Raw genomic sequence first — 17,955 nt, forward strand, 5'->3', positions numbered from 1 at the left:
GTAGAACAATTATTCTATAATCTTGTCGTTAGACTAAACCATTGTTTTGCTTCTTTTCCTCTGAGACAAAAATTTTTTTTGGGTGTGAGAGCTATACATTTAATGTATAGCTCCCAGTGACACGTCATTTGACAGAATTGAGTTTTTAAAGGCAATTCATTTGTGCACGTACAGAATTTAGCTGATGTAGTAATTTTCCGTCGATTTTGTCGCATTTCCATCTGGAAGTATCCGTGTATTTAGGACCATTAAAGAACGCTGACTAACCAGTCAGTGTGCTGCTTCTGCTTCTGTTGCGTCATTCCCAAATACCAACTGTCACAGCTTCCTACTGGTTACAGAAATGACTGATGCACTGTTCTGGACGGAAGTCACTTAGCCATTTGAGGCTCTAAAATCCACTGGTTACATAGCAAACGAAAATCACGACGACTGTATTCCGCCTGCTACAAGGAGATATCGTCGCTTATTATTATCAAAATAATTTTTAAAACGAATCACAAATGAACAAAGACAAAAACAATCCACAAGAACCCACGCTTAGATATGATTTCAGAAAAAATGGTAACCATACTTAATTACGATTTTAATCTGATATGATTTTAACAAAACTGCTTCTAAGCCTGTCAAATAACTTGCTTTTAATTTGTCATGGATAAGAAATGACAATTCTAATATGCCTCTATATACAGACTACAGAACATACACACAACACATCTATGGCCATTGGACATTTTCAGTTTCCATGCTGCTTGGATCAGCTGTCCATATTTCCCACGATAGTCTCACGTGGTTTAACTTGATAAATGATACTGTTTTGGGATATGCTAATAGTATCTCGTTGTCATTCTTGTGTTAAATCTATGGTTAATGCATGTGCAATACTGTCCTGCACACGGCTGCGTGGCTGAAACGCATGATCGATGCATTTCAATGTATATATTTCAGCAGCGCCTAACACCGTTCTGCTGATATATGCTGAGCACTAAATATACTATAAACTTGTGAAAATGTGACTAAAACTGTCAGCTACACCAGAACCTAATCAAGCCCTTATTAATAAAAAGACATAAACTTGAAAGCAAGTAACGGTGTACACGTGGCGTGAAGCCATACTGAATGGTGATAGCTGATGCTGATAGCCTAAGTCTAAGTCATCTGTACTGATAGCCTAAGTCAGCCGAATCCTACTGAAGAATGAACACTATGATCCCTTGGGGTAGAGTTATTTGATGTATGTTAATCCCATCGTCCTTTATTTACAAAGTCATTGTAGTTTTCACTCAGCCATGTCACCTTATGTATATAACCGGCTACATGTTTCGATGATGCCTGCTATTGTTTGAAATCGACATTAGAATCGATAACGAAATGTTACTACAAATAAGCCAAGGAGTTGCTATCCATTAGTTAACGTTCCTGTTCTTCGATCCCAGCTTGTAGATGCATATTAAGGGAAGGAAACCCTGTGCAAAATGCATTCACATTTGTCATCCAGTGATTGGCTTTGCTTTACATTCGCAGCAAAACACACGATTACGAAAGGCCACAATATAGAGAACACATATTAATAAAGTTATTGTTACGTTTCTGTCTGTGACGCCGGAAGCGAAGTGTTTTCCGCGGGGACCACAGCGTTTCGAGACGGTTCGACCATGGTCTCGTTCAGCAATGGCTGGGCTTTGAGGCCGAACAATCGCCGGAGATTATACCGAAACCTGGCTCCTGAGGACGAAAACACATATAGGAAAAAGTTAACGGCGAAATTTATTTGGTAGAAGAAGAAGAAAAATGCTCTGACCCACTTCAGTTTAATTTTTACAATTCTGTTGTCGACATAATCCGGATCGGTAACCACCGATGAGTTCACCTTGGCGTTCCAGAAAAGCTCGATTGTTTGGATTACACCTAGAGGAAACACTAATAGAAGGTAGGCAAAGGAAACTGTAAGAAGGAGGCGAGTTGCTTTAGCGTCCGTTCTGGAGGTTGTTGTTGTCATTGTCTCCCTTTTGGCTTGGTGGATTTTGATTGCTCGAATAATGGCGATGTTGAACGTCATGATAATGATTGTTGGCAGCCAGGTATTGAAGGCTACGTAGAAATAAACGATTCCAGGTATCCTAGCGCGATCTGTCTGGCAGCCTTTGTACCCGAACACCGAATCCCCTTCAAAACCCGTGACGAAAATCTTATGACAAGAGAATATCAGAACAGCCATGGAGACGCAGCCGATGATCAACAGCGTCTTGACTGTGGTGAATAGTTTTGCTTTCAGCGGGAACTTGACGATGATGAACCGCTCTATGGTGAAGGCCACGATGGTCCAGACGGAAAGCAGGTTAAAAACTTCCACCAGAACTCCATGAAATTTGCACAAGAACTGGCTATCCATGAAGTTCTGGTTTGCCCCTGGATTTTGCCCACGAATAACGCCGATCATAAAGTTTAACAGAAGAGCTAACGAGTCGTAAATGGCTAACACCGACAGAAACAGGCTAGAGGCCGAACGTCGCATGTTCTTTTGAAGTAAGACGACAAATGACACAGCGTTTAAAACGACGCCAATTGCTACGATCACTGACGTCCCGTAATGCAGAAGGAATCTGACAAATTCTATGAACGGCAAAAATTGTGAGGTGAAAGCTTCGATGTGACACGTTGCTTGAGCTTTTAGAATGTCCAGCTGCCTTAGGGTTTCATTGCTACTGACGTCGTTTTTCAAATCGTCCAGGCCTACTTGAATTTTGAGAAGTTCTTTACATACAAGCAGCGATGTGTTCATTTCTTTGTGCTGAATCCCCACTCACGTGAACTTTGATCACTTCTAATCTGCGGAAGTAAAGAGAAAAGTCATAAATCATAGTCATTAATCACATTGATCATAATCGCAGATGGTACAACGCTAAATCATCCAGTCGTTTCCTTTGATACAGATATGAAGTAACTCACATTTGTGTTAATAAGAAGAATGAGTGACGTCACCGTTATTTGTGCAATTGCGTCACATTTGACTGATGTATCTTGTCTATATAAACTAAGCTTAGCGTGATGCAGCCCGTGGGTCACTTCTTGAAAACTTAATAAATAAAATACATTAGCCAAGTGTTACGTTTAAGTGTACAAAAATAGCTCGGTCGTTACCTGTGGCACGAATAAAAGTTCCTTAACATCTCTCTTCACCAATTACCCGGTGGACAATGTATATAAGTAATAGCGAAATAACAATACATCAGATGTCTGCCAAACATTCATGATAAAAACCATCTGTTTCCAGTATATGAGACTTGTCAACATGCAGAGGTCAGTATTGAATACACGCCATTCTGGGCAGTGTTTGAATTGATTCTGGACGGTCTGCTCATGGACTAAGCATCCCAGAGGCCTGGTCCCTTTGCATTGTTTTAATGTGATTGTATGTTAAATGTGATGACAACACAGCAATTTCAGTAATTCTAAACTAGTGATCTTTTATAAATTGTAATTAACATCACTGCATACATTTACCTAATTCTATTTAAGCCATGGTGCTATGAGGGGGTATAAATTGCTACTATTTATGCATTTACACGAACAGTTAGAATAAAACCCTGACTGAGGTAAATTGACAAGAGGCCGTGTTTCACCTGTTACGTGTGACCATTTGCCATCTATCACACTGTCGTCGCTGCTCTGATCTAACTCTATGCTGTACGTCTTAATTATTTTGAATCGATGTACCATGTACGGTCAGTAATCAGCACATATTTCAGTTATTACGCCACTAATGTTGGGTACACAGTGCTGCAGGCAAATTAAATCAATCGTAATACATTGAAAAATGCATGATTCTTGATAAGCGATAACAGCACACCTCTTATTTGATGATTACAATGAGTGTTCCTGTTTTGTTTGTTTTCCCTGAGGTCGTCGTTGGCCTGCTAAAACACGCACTAAGCTAGGTCACTATCGCTAGACTGGGTGGGTCAAACCGCGGAGAACACAAAAAATGTGCATAGTTGGTTAAATGTTAAGTAGACTTGTTAAGGTGCATTTTACAGCTATTTGACTTTTTTAAATACTTTCATCACATCTACTTATTAATGTCATTGAACTTGTCTATCCCGGTGGCTGGTCGTGCATGATCACGTGGTTGAGATGTTCGTCTTTCACTCGCTATCATCCAAGCGTCAAGTCCAATATTCATACACCACTCGTACGCTATGAAATGGGATTCAAGTCGATAATAGGGAGACACATTGTTAACACAACCTGAAGCGCCAGTAACCAAAATGATATGTAACAAATAATATATAAATAGTAAATAAAGCTCGTAAAATGTCAGCAAGAATCGGTCGCTGTGCGCGTGTCATTGTGACAGGAGCACAAAGGGGATATACATTATGCATTGAGCAGTTGACAACATGCATGCACATGTATCAAACAGAATTGGAGATATGTCCATAGTTTATTGAATCAAGTTTTATCAACGTAGGAGTTTCGATGCTACCATCTTGCTATTGAACAATGAAGTCGCGTGTTCAAATCTAGCTCTTGATGTTTCTGCCGAGCTTTAAGTCAGAAAGGTTTATCAGGTACCTTATCAGGGTCGGTGGTTTACTGCGGCTATTCCAGTTTCATGTATCCGTAAACCTGACCATCACCGGCGTTAAGCATCAGTCAAATAAAGAAATAATTTTTTTCAATTTATTTCAGGAAAACGGTCACTATTGTGGACTACAGCATGGTAGACTTATTTACTTGATTGGTGTTTTACGCCGGACTCAAGAATATTTCACCTGTACGTCGGCGGGCACGAGGACAAACCTACAAAGTAACTTAATCAATCAACGAGTCTTCGGTTCCTTCAGGAGCACTAAATCACTAACATACCTTGAACAGAGACAGCGCAGTATTCCCGTCAGGTGTAATACACTGATACAAGGGCAAATCTAAACCGGATCTAAACCGGATGTCACACGGCTGTAATGATTCTGTAATTTTCGATCAGATGTGCCACACTGCTCTGCCGTGGCTGCTCTGCACAGTCTATCCAGCTTTCAACTGCCAAGGGAAACAGAGGGATTTGAATTACAAGAATGCTTGCTGAGTATACGTTTGCAATGTTCTAGCAGAACAATCCATGTTTTAAAGATACTGAAGTTTTCATTGTGGACCAGTGCTAACCACATTAAGGTTGCATATGGGCCTACCTGATACTGGACCAATGACGCCAACAGCTCCTTATGACAATCTAATATATACACTACAAAAGTCGAGTATACCATAAAATTACAATAACATATGTGGCCTGTTGACATCAACAGCAACCTGACGGATATTATATCCTTCCCTTTGACCGTCTATTGATAAATGATCTGTAAAGACAGCACAAAGCTCCACAGGTAACCAATTGAAGCGTTTCCGGAAGGCTTTATGCGCTTTACTTCATGCTTCCATACAGCGTACAGAGAGCAGTGTATAAATAGCATTACTAATATAATGCACTGAGAAATTCTTGTTTCTCTGCAGATCTATATATGGTTACATTAGAAGAACTAAGATAAGTTTTCCTGAACGATTTTAAGAAGCATTTTGATTTTTAAGCATTGCACAGTGTATTTCACTATCACTCAGTGATGGTTTGTTAGATAAATACATCGGTCGGTGAACATTCAGTATAAATATAGAAAGCTTATATTGAAAGAAGAGGCATGTAGATAGCAAAACCAGAGCAGCAACGATAGTATGATATCTGGCAAATGATCATTCGAAACTGGTCAAATAGAGAATCATGCCAAAAAGCGACTTCATGTTGTGGTCAAAGTCGCGACCAGAATTATTTGAGCAGAGTACAATGACAGTCAGTGGAGCAAAATGGAGTATCCGGAGTAAACCACTGTTCTGTGGAAAGTTACTGACAAAATTTCCCACACGCGACGTACAGATGTGAACACCACATTGGTGGAAGACAAGTGGTCTTCAACAAACATTAGACTAGGCAAACAGCCTCACGAGCGTCGTCGGCAGCTTACTGTCACTAAGGCCTTACAAAAATGGAGAGACGGGGTGTCTACAAATTCTCTGTCCACGGCCGGTTTTGAACCCGCGCATCGTATGCTCTTTTCGAAACCCTACTGTACACAGCCACTCTGTACATAATTATCACAGCCACTTTATACTTTGTACATACTCATTCAACCAGTTAGTCCGTTTCTCTACTTTCTGTAAGAGGACCAGAAGAAAGTTGACCACATATATACAATACGACAAACCCTTTTGAATTTTTCATGAGAGAGAGCTTTAACAAGAAGAATACGCGATCCAAATCTTCAGGACTCAGATTACCGAAACAAGGATAACAAGTACAAAGCTGAAGGAAAGCCGGTTACCATTCTGGACAATTCTCCCACATTTTAATACCAAGAAGTAACAATAAAAAAAACTGCCTAACCCCTGTAAAATAGATGGCACTCACTAAGCCGAAGTGTGTCCGAAAAGGCAGCTGCAGTCATTGACGTGTATATAGTTGTATTGTACATAAGTGAATACGGAAATAGCCGTTCACAATAATCGAACTAAAGGACATTGCTCCAGGTGTAATCCCCAGGACAATGATTAATCAGATCGTGAGTTCGAATCCAGCTTCAGGTGGTTCAGCATGGATGCTTGCTCATGGTCCTACTCTATTTCCTCTGCCAGTAAAGACGAAGTCATGTAAGTGAAATTTTCGTCACTACCATGCAGCACACATCCGGATTCCACTTAATACGTTGCAGTATATATGTGAGCTGATTAATAAGCATGCCCGTGCATCCCCTACGACCACGAGCTCAGATTGTTAGCGCGCTAGTGCTGCGTAATGACCCAGGAGCCTCTCACCAATGCGGTCTCTGTGAGTTCAAGTCCAGCTCATGTTGGCTTCCTCTCCGGCTGCACGTGGGAAGGTCTGCAGCAAACTGCGGGTTGTCGTGAGTTTCCCCCGGACTGCGCTCGGTTTCCTCCCACCATAATGCTGGTCGCTATCATATCAGTGAAATATTCTTGAGTACGGCGTAAAACACCAATCAAATAAATAAATAAATATACGACCATGACGACGAAGACGACATTCCACGAAAACTGTATTAAAGCAACCCCATGTTGACATACAAGTGAGATTTAACACAAAAACCTCGACAGTCAAATCTAGGCGTCCATTACAAACATTGCAGTCTTCACCAATAATGGACCTTCCATTTTACTGATCGCAAGATAAATTTCCAAGATAACCTTCGACACAGATCAACAAAGAACTAAGAAAGCATATATATAAAGTAAAGTCAATGAACATGTCAGGTTTAGAATCAATGGCTTTATTGTCACTAAATAAAGCACTGAAGTAAGATGCAGTTCATTATGTATGCATGTAAGCATATGTAAGCATGCACTTGCAATGGATAAAGCAGTCTAACCATCATTAACAAAGGCTGTGTTCACCTCCGCATCGATGGCTTCGTCTTGTGAAAATGTCTTGCTTAAGAACGCTTCCATTGACCTGTGTTGAGTTTCATGATCAAAGGGTCACCCCCAACCCCACCCTGCTCACTTTTCTTCAAAAAGAGGTAGAACCGTTAGCTGTATATTCACAGACAAAATTACACCACAATTCTGAATCTGCTGTCTGTAACGGAGGCTGATCCATAGCGAGAAAGTGTATAAGGGTTGGATTGACAACAAGACTAAATGGAACAAATAGCCAAAGACAAGGTGCACCAAGTAACGGAAATCTAAGGAAAAGGCTGTTGTGATAAAGAACGACTGAACGTCTATAAGGACCTGAGAATTAGTTCCGCTATGTACCTTCTCGCATACAGCATCAAAGCATTTTACTCAAATATTTATTCTGAATTCAATGAAATCATTTTCACACCATTTCCCAATTACAATAGTAGTCTGCATAGGTGCCTTCCTAAAAAGAAAGAGATACAAAATATATATACTTACCTTGAAGTCCACTTTCAAACTTATACGGTAAAGTAAAGGAATGGCAATCTCCGGTCTGTTATACCACCGTCTAAAGATGGTGCCACACAGGATCTATTAGCAGACATCGATTATCATCGCTTTATATCGCCTTTCGTCGTCTTTTAATGGATTTAACTATGCCTTCCTAGTGGGTTTCCGCAACAAATGAGATTTGATTCCGAGTTTTCCGTTAATTTGTCTCATTTTTCTCTGACCACTGACAGCGACTATCATAGGTAACTAATAGACGTCACCAAAGGAATTCCGTGATCACGTTTCAGGTGTGGTCACGCTATACTCGCTCGACATCTTTGGGAAAAGTATGCTGCGCATGACGATGAAACATTGAGCCACTGCAAGCAAAATGAATCCCATAATCTTTACAGCGCATGCGTCGCTCTCTACATTCGCTTTATAACACCGCCACCACTAGCAAATTTTGTACAACAATCTTGAACAACACCTAGTCACTGGGAATTGATGTAAAAAAATACAAACAATCCATCTCAAACTTTCTCTCTAATAATACTTTATGCACATGCATTCTCTTAAAGCCGGGGAGGGATTTTTTCGCTTGTAGGAATGAACTTAATTGCCAACAAAATACGCTGACGAAATTCAGCATATACAGTTGCAGACACACTAGGCAGATTTGTTCGTTAATAGTGCTCATTAGGTTGTGTCATGGGACCTAGTAAATAGTGTGACAAAAAAAGATGTCTAAGATCAACATAATTCCGTGTTGTCTGATTGGTCGGCTCGAACGTCTCCGTCGCCGAAATTCGATGGAGTGGACAAACGACGTGGATAGAGCGAAATCACCGGTGTTTCTCTTCCCTAGAATCTGACATGTTACAAGCGAATTTTGGAGCGGACAAGATCGCCTGCGAAATACGCCGTCGCCGGCTCGGACACGCTACAGGCGGATTTTTAAAAACTCACCAAATACGATTTTACGAGCGAAATAATGTGTGTCTAGTCTACTCTAGTGTGTCCCCCGCTTTACTTAAACATGTACAACATGATTGTAACCAAAACAAATTTATTAATGAATGATGATTAAATAGTTTCACGCAAGGACACACGTGGTGAGGTTAAGTCTATAAAAACCTACGTGCGTCTCACAGGCTCCATTACTCTCGTTAGGCAGAGATTGCAGGGGTCTGTCGTAGAGTGAGTAAGGTTTCATCAATGGCCAAGTTGCTTAGTGATGGCAGTGACGGAAAGCGAGCGCAGAGAGTGGCACATATGCTGTAAGGAGTATGACTGGAGCCATTATTATCCGGTGCGAATGGAGAAGCCAAGATCCAGTATCAGATCTTCCATTGTTCATTCCTTATTTTTAGATATGCTAATGAATCTCCGTAGGCAATGATGTTACCATCGTTTATGAGCTGAAGAAACAAATAGATTGGAATTAAAATGGATTTGAAGTTTTGTGTGCTGTAGAACAATGGTGTCTTCGGCATGATACTTCATCGGCGGCAGCACTTTGGCAGCATGAACTCGCCCTGTCACAGGAAGACACAGTATATGTACACACACCTAATGATTCCTCGTCGTCACATGGCTGAAAAATTGTTAAAAACAATGTAACATTATCTACAGTTATATGGTTGACCAGTGTTTTGCGATTTAATTGGTTGGTTGGCTTGCTTCGAGGTGGCTAGATCGATTTGTAACTGGATATTAATTGGCCAGTTGCTTAATGATCCCTGTGGCTGTAAATTTCACTGGCTGGCGTTGTAACTGCATGATTAACTGGAATGAGACTTGCTTTCTGACTGGTTTGTTGACCTTCTAGTTGTTTGAGCGGCTTGCTTACTAAATTGTTTACTTGAATTTGCTGATTATTTGAAAACAAAGCTAACTTTGTAATTGCTAAGTTGATTTAGTATGGCTGTTGACTCTATTGTTGGATGCTTAGCTGTGAATTTTTGGTTAATTGATTGCTTGGTTGGTTACGTGGATGGTTGGTGTCACTGATTCTCATCAAAGATATCCAGTCAAATATAGTGACGTCCAAAGGAAACTTTACCAAGGCTTTGGGAGACGACCGAACAAAAGCAACCACATGTTGCATCTGCAAAAGATATGTATTCAAGAGAGTGATGTTTTAGGATGGTGTGAACTAGATGAGACTTCATGATAGGAGAAACATTTTCATGAACAGTCACACAAAGACGCATGTGTGTCCAAATGAAACATTTGAAAGTTAAAATCGCATTTGTAAAGTTTCTTTTAGACGTCAGTATATGTGAAATATTAATCGAACCCAGATGTCCGAGACATGACACGGCACGTTCATACATAATTATTATAGATAGAAACTCTCTTTCCTGTGCTGTTTTTCAGGCGTGTTCCTTAAAGGCTGTAACTGTCACTGATTCTGGCTAATGAGAAATCATGTTATAGTGTGGCTTCAAAATAAGATTTCTAAAGGACACATCAAGGTTTCTTTAGCTTTGATGTCCTTTCCGCAGACTCAATCTGATATGTGTATGTCAGGAACTGGGGGTTTCTAACCTTTTTAAATCAATAACTGTACTGGTACCAAGTTAATTTGTATAACTATTTCACATTGTATGAAGCTCAAAGTCATTATCCCTGTGAGACACCTTAAAGTGTCATGGTTATTTTCATACAGAATGTTTCATACCAGAATATGCCTTGGAATTATACACAGAACCAGTCGTATACATATGATTTGGGAGTGATTTTGTGGTCAAAACTGTCACTGTATATTCGGGTTCAAATCCAGGTATTGTAGGGCTTTGATAACAAAATACCCAGTCGACGACACTCGCGTGGCTGTTCGCATAGTCTAATGTTCACTGAAGACATTTTGCCTTCCGCCAATATGGTAGGCATGTGTGTAAGCCGCAGGTGAGGAATTTTTTCAGTAATTGCCAGAGGGCGGTGGTATTTCCAAAATTTCTGTTTCTTAAACTCATCATCTATCGTATTTGAGAAAGATTTGTTAATAAGTATGGTGTTAATTGCAACTTTCAAATAATCAAATGTACATACAATTTCATATTTTGTATTTTTTTTCCAATATAACCGGCTAAAAAGTAGGAGAAAGCCAAGAATATATAGCCTTAAATCCTTTCTTTGTATCATATTTGGCCGAAAACGTTATATTTGCTGTAAACGAATTGTCTCGGTCTCTTGCAACCCTTCTGAAGCTTTGAAATATGACAATGCCGTTAACCCATTAGAAAACTGACCTGCAAAAGACAAAAGTTTAAAAAAAACCAACAGAATATGTTGTCGCCGGTTAAGGCCATCATCGTACCATTGTTTCAATGCAGTTTTCGCCCGTCAATGTTACGAAGCGATTGAGAAAAGTGGAAACGTTGACATGATGGTCATGGCTTCGTAGCTCGCTTTTCGCTATGTGCCATCGAGCCATCGATCGAGACCTCTGTGGCTCAGGTCGTCAAAGCGTTGTCACGCTGCGACTAAAAACCATCATCTTACCATAGCTTCGTCCCGTCCTTACGTCTCATCGCCCCTATTCCTTGGTATCACCGTATCATCTTTTCGTAACCTCAAGCCATTGTCTCGATAGTGCATGGTATTTTATTTCTAATTTCGCATCATGTGCGTCATTCTCTGATTCCACAAAGCTTGTCTGTAGGTATAGATAACGATAAAGGCCACAATGCAAGGCTTCGGCCATATGAGAATATTTCAGGGCGGAGGATTGGGGGGGGGGGGGGGGGCGGTGGCACGAAGCGATATAGTATGATAATACGAAGTCATGGCTCTATGCTACGATCATACGATTTATTTATTCATTTATCTGATTGGTGTTTTATGCCGTACTCAAGAATATTTCACTTATACGACGGCGACCAGCATTATGGTGGGTGGAAACCGAGCAGAGCCAGGGAAAACCTACGACCATCCGCAGGTTACTGGCAGACCTTCCCACGTGCGGCCGGAGAGGAAGCCAGCATGAGCCGCGATCATACAATGATACGAAGCTGTGGCACGATAACACGAAGTGATGATGCGAAGTGATGACGCGACGAACAGTTGCAATCAAAGCGACTGAGAAGAGACTGAGATTCTTATATTTGTATTCGACCTTATCCACACACTGTGACTTTAAAACTTGAGTTTGATGTCATGCCTAGAGCATCGACTGCATCACTGTAAACTCGTGACTGTCTCTCTCTTACATGTTAAGAGCTTTGTTTGCTATTGATGATATTATTTCTTATATACTTGTATTCCTTTGGGAGCGGGAGGTATAAGCTACTTTGGAAACGATCGCGCGATTATCGTCCGTTCATGGTTCACGAGTGGTGTACGAAAGTTGGATTTACTGCTTAGATTCATACAATGCAACGGAGCCTCCGTGGCCGAGTGGTTAACCGGTAACGCAGCATAATGAATTAGGAGCCGCTTGCCAATGCCTTCACTATATGAGTTCAAGTCATCTTCAAGCTAGCTTCGTCTCGGGTACGTTATAAGGTCTTCCAGCAACCTGCTGATGGTGGTGGGTTTCCCCCGGGCTGTCTAGTTTCATCCAACTATAGCGGTGATAAATGTAATACTCTTGAGTACTGCGTCAAACAACAATTGGGGCCTCCGTGGCTCAGTTGGTTAGCGCGCTAGCGCAGCGTAATGACCCAGGAGTCTCTCACCAATGCGGGTCGCTGTGAGTTCAAGTCCAACTCATGCTGGCTTCCTCTCGGTTGTACGTGGGAAGGTCTGTCCAGCAACCTGGCCCTGCCCAGTTTCCACCAACATAATGCTGGCCGCCGTCATATAAGTGAAATATTCTTGAGTGCGGCGTAAAACACCAATCAAATCAAACAACAATTAAGTCAAAATTTTAAATCAAACAATGTGGTGAACAGCATGTCGTTGAACCAAAAAGTGCGAGCTACCGAAGGGAGGTAGGATATCGGTGGATTTTGTTCTGTATAGTTTAATACACTCATAAATAATAGGTTCCTTTTATACGTTCTTCCGCCTAAGCCCGGCTTTGGAGATTAGACTAATATTGACCCGGGGGACTCGTTCATATCGGCTCTCATTTTATCTGACGACTCGTCTTACATTGATGATAAGCTTTCTACTTTACCGATGATACAATTTTTCTTCTTACATGGGATTAATATAATTAAGCAAGGGATACGCTTTTGCTAAACCCATGCATGTTATGCAGAGCATCTAAAAACATTTATGGTTGACATGTTAAAACCAGCATAGGCATATGGGTTTATCGATATATCCAGAGCCGACTTAAAATGTCATACAACTAGGGGATTACATTAAGTGTAAGTTTTCTTACTCTACCTGGAATTCATCAAAGCCACTTTTGTCCCAAGAGGCATTGAGCTCTGCCGTACTCTTTAATTATGCACAGAAGAACTAAGCTGCGCCTATTTGCCTGACTTGATAGCCTGACGGAGTTTAACGGTTGTATTCATGTGCATGTCTATAAACACTGACAGCATATTTATTGTAGAATGATTCTTTACCCTCACTGACAGTGATGGGCAGGTGTAACTTGGGAGGAATAACTTGATCAACATCACACCTGTTTTATGTTCTCTTTCGGCCTGTTCACAGTAACAGTGTATATATGCAGTAAATGACATGAATAAAATAACAAGGTCCACAGACATAATCTTGGTTATATATCCTTTCTCTTCCCACCACTTTCACTTGCGCAGTGAGCAGTGGTACGATGGTATTATATATTACCGGTACTATATATGATATAGGATACAGGTACAACATGACGGTATATACGAATCGATGGTACGATACGATTGCATATATCACAATTTACATCGCGATGGTACGATATAATGGTACGATACGGTGGTACGATAGTGCAGGCTGCGTGAAATTCGCTTCACAATCTCTGCCAAAATGTCAGGCGCTGCCATGATGCCTCAGATTTTTGGCTTTCGTTTGTGTTTAACACTGTGATCAAAACTTGTATGTATAAGTTGCAGCCGAATCAAAAAGGACTGGATTTGAAGACTCGACTTTTGGTCAGGTGTCTAATAGTTGCAGCGCTTTAACCATGCAGGTGGATACTAATACATATGCGCAAACTTCTGCTTTGTAGCATAATATGCCACGCTCATATACCGTTACGGAATGTTGAAGTCGCTCTGATGGCGAGCATGCATATAGCAGCTTTTAATTCCTGTGACACGACAATAACACTTGTACATGCACAATGGTTTGAGCACCTGTGTTAACACTGCGCAGTATTTACAAAAGTGCATACTCAATGGTTTGAGCACCTGTGTTAACACTGAGCAGTATTTACAGAAGTGCATGCACAATGGTTTGAGCACCTGTGTTCACACTGAGCAGTATTTACAGAAGTGCATGCACAATGGTTTGAGCACCTGTGTTAACACTGAGCAGTATTTACAGGAGTGCATGCACAATGGTTTGAGCACCTGTGTTAACACTGAGCAGTATTTACAAAAGTGCATACTCAATGGTTTGAGCACCTGTGTTAACACTGAGCAGTATTTACAGAAGTGCATGCACAATGGTTTGAGCACCTGTGTTCACACTGAGCAGTATTTACAGAAGTGCATGCACAATGGTTTGAGCACCTGTGTTCACACTGAGCAATATTTACAGGAGTGCATGCACAATGGTTTGAGCACCTGTGTTCACACTGAGCAGTATTTACAGAAGTGCATGCACAATGGTTTGAGCACCTGTGTTAACACTGAGCAGTATTTACAGAAGTGCATGCACAATGGTTTGAGCACCTGTGTTAACACTGAGCAGTATTTACAGAAGTGCATGCACAATGGTTTGAGCACCTGTGTTCATACTGAGCAGTATTTACAGAAGTGCATGCACAATGGTTTGAGCACCTGTGTTCATACTGAGCAGTATTTACAGAAGTGCATGCACAATGGTTTGAGCACCTGTGTTAACACTGAGCAATATTTACAGGAGTGCATGCACAATGGTTTGAGCACCTGTGTTAACACTGAGCAGTATTTACAGGGGTGCATGTACAATGGCTTGAGCACCTGTGTTAACACTAAGCAGTATTTACAGGAGTGCATGCACAATGGTTTGAGCACCTGTGTTAACACTGAGCAATATTTACAGGAGTGCATGCACAATGGTTTGAGCACCTGTGTTAACACTGCGCGGTATTTACAGGAGTGCATGATAATGATCAGATTACACTCCTCGATTGTGTGAGTCCATGACGTTAGTTATATTAGATTATATTAGGTGCTAGAATTACTAAAATATATACACTGTCTACTATTTAAGGAAAAAATACTTCGTATGAACTTAGTCGACTCAGCTCTTAACAGATTTGTTCTGTTGGTCCACTTTATTAACTTCATAAAAGTTCACTGCTAGGAGAAACACAATATAAAATTTTCCATTTACGGTGGTTTCTTTTCTGTTTTTGACTGATTATTCATTTTTTCTGTATGTGGCATATACAAGTACACTTCCTGTTTCGGCCAATCGTCATATTCACTCACTTGTGTTCATATTTTAGACATTGCAAACGCGGAATACATAAATATATGAATTCTAGTTCATTCCGAATCTCGACTTTGTGTTCAGCCACACGCATCGTGCGAATTTAATTTGTGTCTGTCAGTCTACGTTTTCACTGGATCATGCATGAAATGCGATTAGCGTATTTACATGTCTCCTATATCCTATATGACCTTTCCTTTGCCATTTAAACAAATATCTCAGGTTGTCCGTAGATTTCTTAATCAGTTTATCCAATTTACTAATTGTCTGATAATCTGTTTTGAAGACATGATATCTACGAAATTTTGCTAAGATGCAAGTTTGGTTCCTTCGGATCATTGTTCAAAAGAACAACAACGTTTGTGAAATCGTAGGGCTTGATAGGACGTCTAAAACCCAACTTTTGAAATAATCGTACCTGCATGGTTGAGCATATTAAAGACTCCTTATCTAAATACCTTATCTAAAGCAGAAAACTCCGGCTGATTAGAAAGCTCGGACCGTGGTCATGTAGCCAAGGTAAAAAATCCTATAATCCGTAATCATGCATGTACCCATGGGTTTTCAACGATCCTATATACTAAGTCATGTTGTGATGGAGTCCACGATAAGGCATGTCTATGGCCGGCTTCAGGTGGGTAATATTTGGCTTGGTTTATTATTACATGTTTCACATTGCAAACTAATATGGTGCTATGAGACTGAAATCAAACGAGACGTCATAAGTTGATTCGTGTTCTTTATAGGCAAGGAACCTTGCCAATGCCATATGACTGCCTGTGTCTGTATTAGTAGTTTATACTCAACAAACAATATAAACGCACGAAACAATTTTATATTGTTTTCTCTCAGTATTAAATAACGTGGCAACTCAACAATTAGGGTAAGTGTCCAGTATTAATTGTGGCTTCAATTTCCACCAGATTTTTATATTTTACGGCAATAATCCAGAGGCTATCGCTTCTTGAAAACAGAATGGTCGGTAATCAGAGTTCATGCTCTTCGTATTAAATGGGGGGCCTCCGTGGCTCAGTTGGTTAGCGCGCTAGCGCAGCGTAATGATCCAGGAGTCTCTCACCAATGCGGTCGTTGTGAGTTCAAGTCCAGTTCATGCTGGCTTCCTCTCCGGCCGTACGTGGGAAGGTCCGACAGCAGCCTGCAGATGGTCGTGGGTTTCCCCTCGGGCGCTGCCCGGTTTCCTCTTACGTTAATGCTGGTCGCTGTCGTATAACTGAAATATTCTTGAGTACGGCGTAAAACACCAATCAAATAAATAAATAAATCGTATTAAATGTTAACAGTGAACACAGTCGGTACTGGATGTTGTGAGTATATACTACAGCTATCAGGTACCCAGTGGGCACATAAACTGAAGCTTCGTATGCGTCAAAAATCAGAAAATATTTAAAGCAAATGTTGGTCACAATTAATGAAGTTGGAGCAGCAAAATTTCATAATCCTATAGTAACATGCGTTAACCCTTAACCGAAGGCAATATAAGCGACTGGACAACCCAAGCATGACTGACTATAATCGTCCTGCACAAGGGTAGTATCTCTCGTGTATATAAAGTAAGTGACAATCCAATTTCTTAATGAATGATTGTTTTAGCAAACAATGCAATAGAATACCTGTTTGGCCATTGACAATGGTTGGCATATTTTCTTCCAATGTTAATTGTTTATGTTTATGTCCTGATTTTGCATATTGTTCGCCAAGGTACGTATATATATATAAGCATAACTGTTTTTGGCCATGCCCCTTTTCTATTCCATCGAATTACATATATAGGAGAGCCCCACATGACCACATGTTCTGAAAACAATTTCAGTTAAATTTCTTATTTTTAATTTATATCGCATATTTTTTCTTGTCTATTTTAAATTATACATTCTGTTGTTTCGTCAGTTGATGTGATTAATGAACAGTGTGGCCTAATTTATCTTGGGCAATGGGATCTAAATTATCATGTCTTGGGCAGTATGATCTATTTTAGATACAAGCTGACAAAAAACATTGTTTGCGCACTATATATGCATAAATAATTGAATTATCCTTCTCGTCCGGAAATAATCAGCTGGACATAGACACAATATCGGCTTGTCGTTTTTGATGGATTTATTACATCTGCTAATGACATGGCAATATCCGGTGTGTGGAAAAAACAGGAAATAATACCATGATCACAAAAAATTCCTTAAAACTAATCACACACATCGTAAAAAGCTGAAACTTAATCCTTAACTTGTTTCTTCCCGTCGTCTAGGTAATTTATCTACATTTTTCCTAAAAGATCGGAATGTTACCGAAAGAGAACGACATCCACTGACAGCTATTTTGAATTCCATCAAATATATGGGATATGGTTTAAGTGTGATAATGCCGTTATTTAGTTACTAACGTGACATGCATTTTGAACACGGGGGTCAGGAATTTAAATGTATTTTACATAAATAATTT

The 17,955-nt window shown here is 40.3% G+C and overlaps 1 protein-coding gene across 1 annotated transcript; it reads right to left on the reverse strand.

Annotated features, from left to right (window-relative positions):
* Positions 1–1,582: 1,582 nt before the first annotated feature.
* LOC135482065 (neuromedin-U receptor 2-like) lies at positions 1,583–2,782 on the reverse strand. The gene has a single exon (XM_064761901.1). The coding sequence runs from the start codon at positions 2,780–2,782 to the stop codon at positions 1,583–1,585; it is 1,200 nt and encodes a 399-aa protein (XP_064617971.1).
* Between the last annotated feature and the right edge of the window lie 15,173 nt (positions 2,783–17,955).

Source organism: Liolophura sinensis, chromosome 1 (assembly GCF_032854445.1).
Source record: "Liolophura sinensis isolate JHLJ2023 chromosome 1, CUHK_Ljap_v2, whole genome shotgun sequence".
Taxonomy (NCBI): domain Eukaryota; kingdom Metazoa; phylum Mollusca; class Polyplacophora; order Chitonida; family Chitonidae; genus Liolophura; species Liolophura sinensis.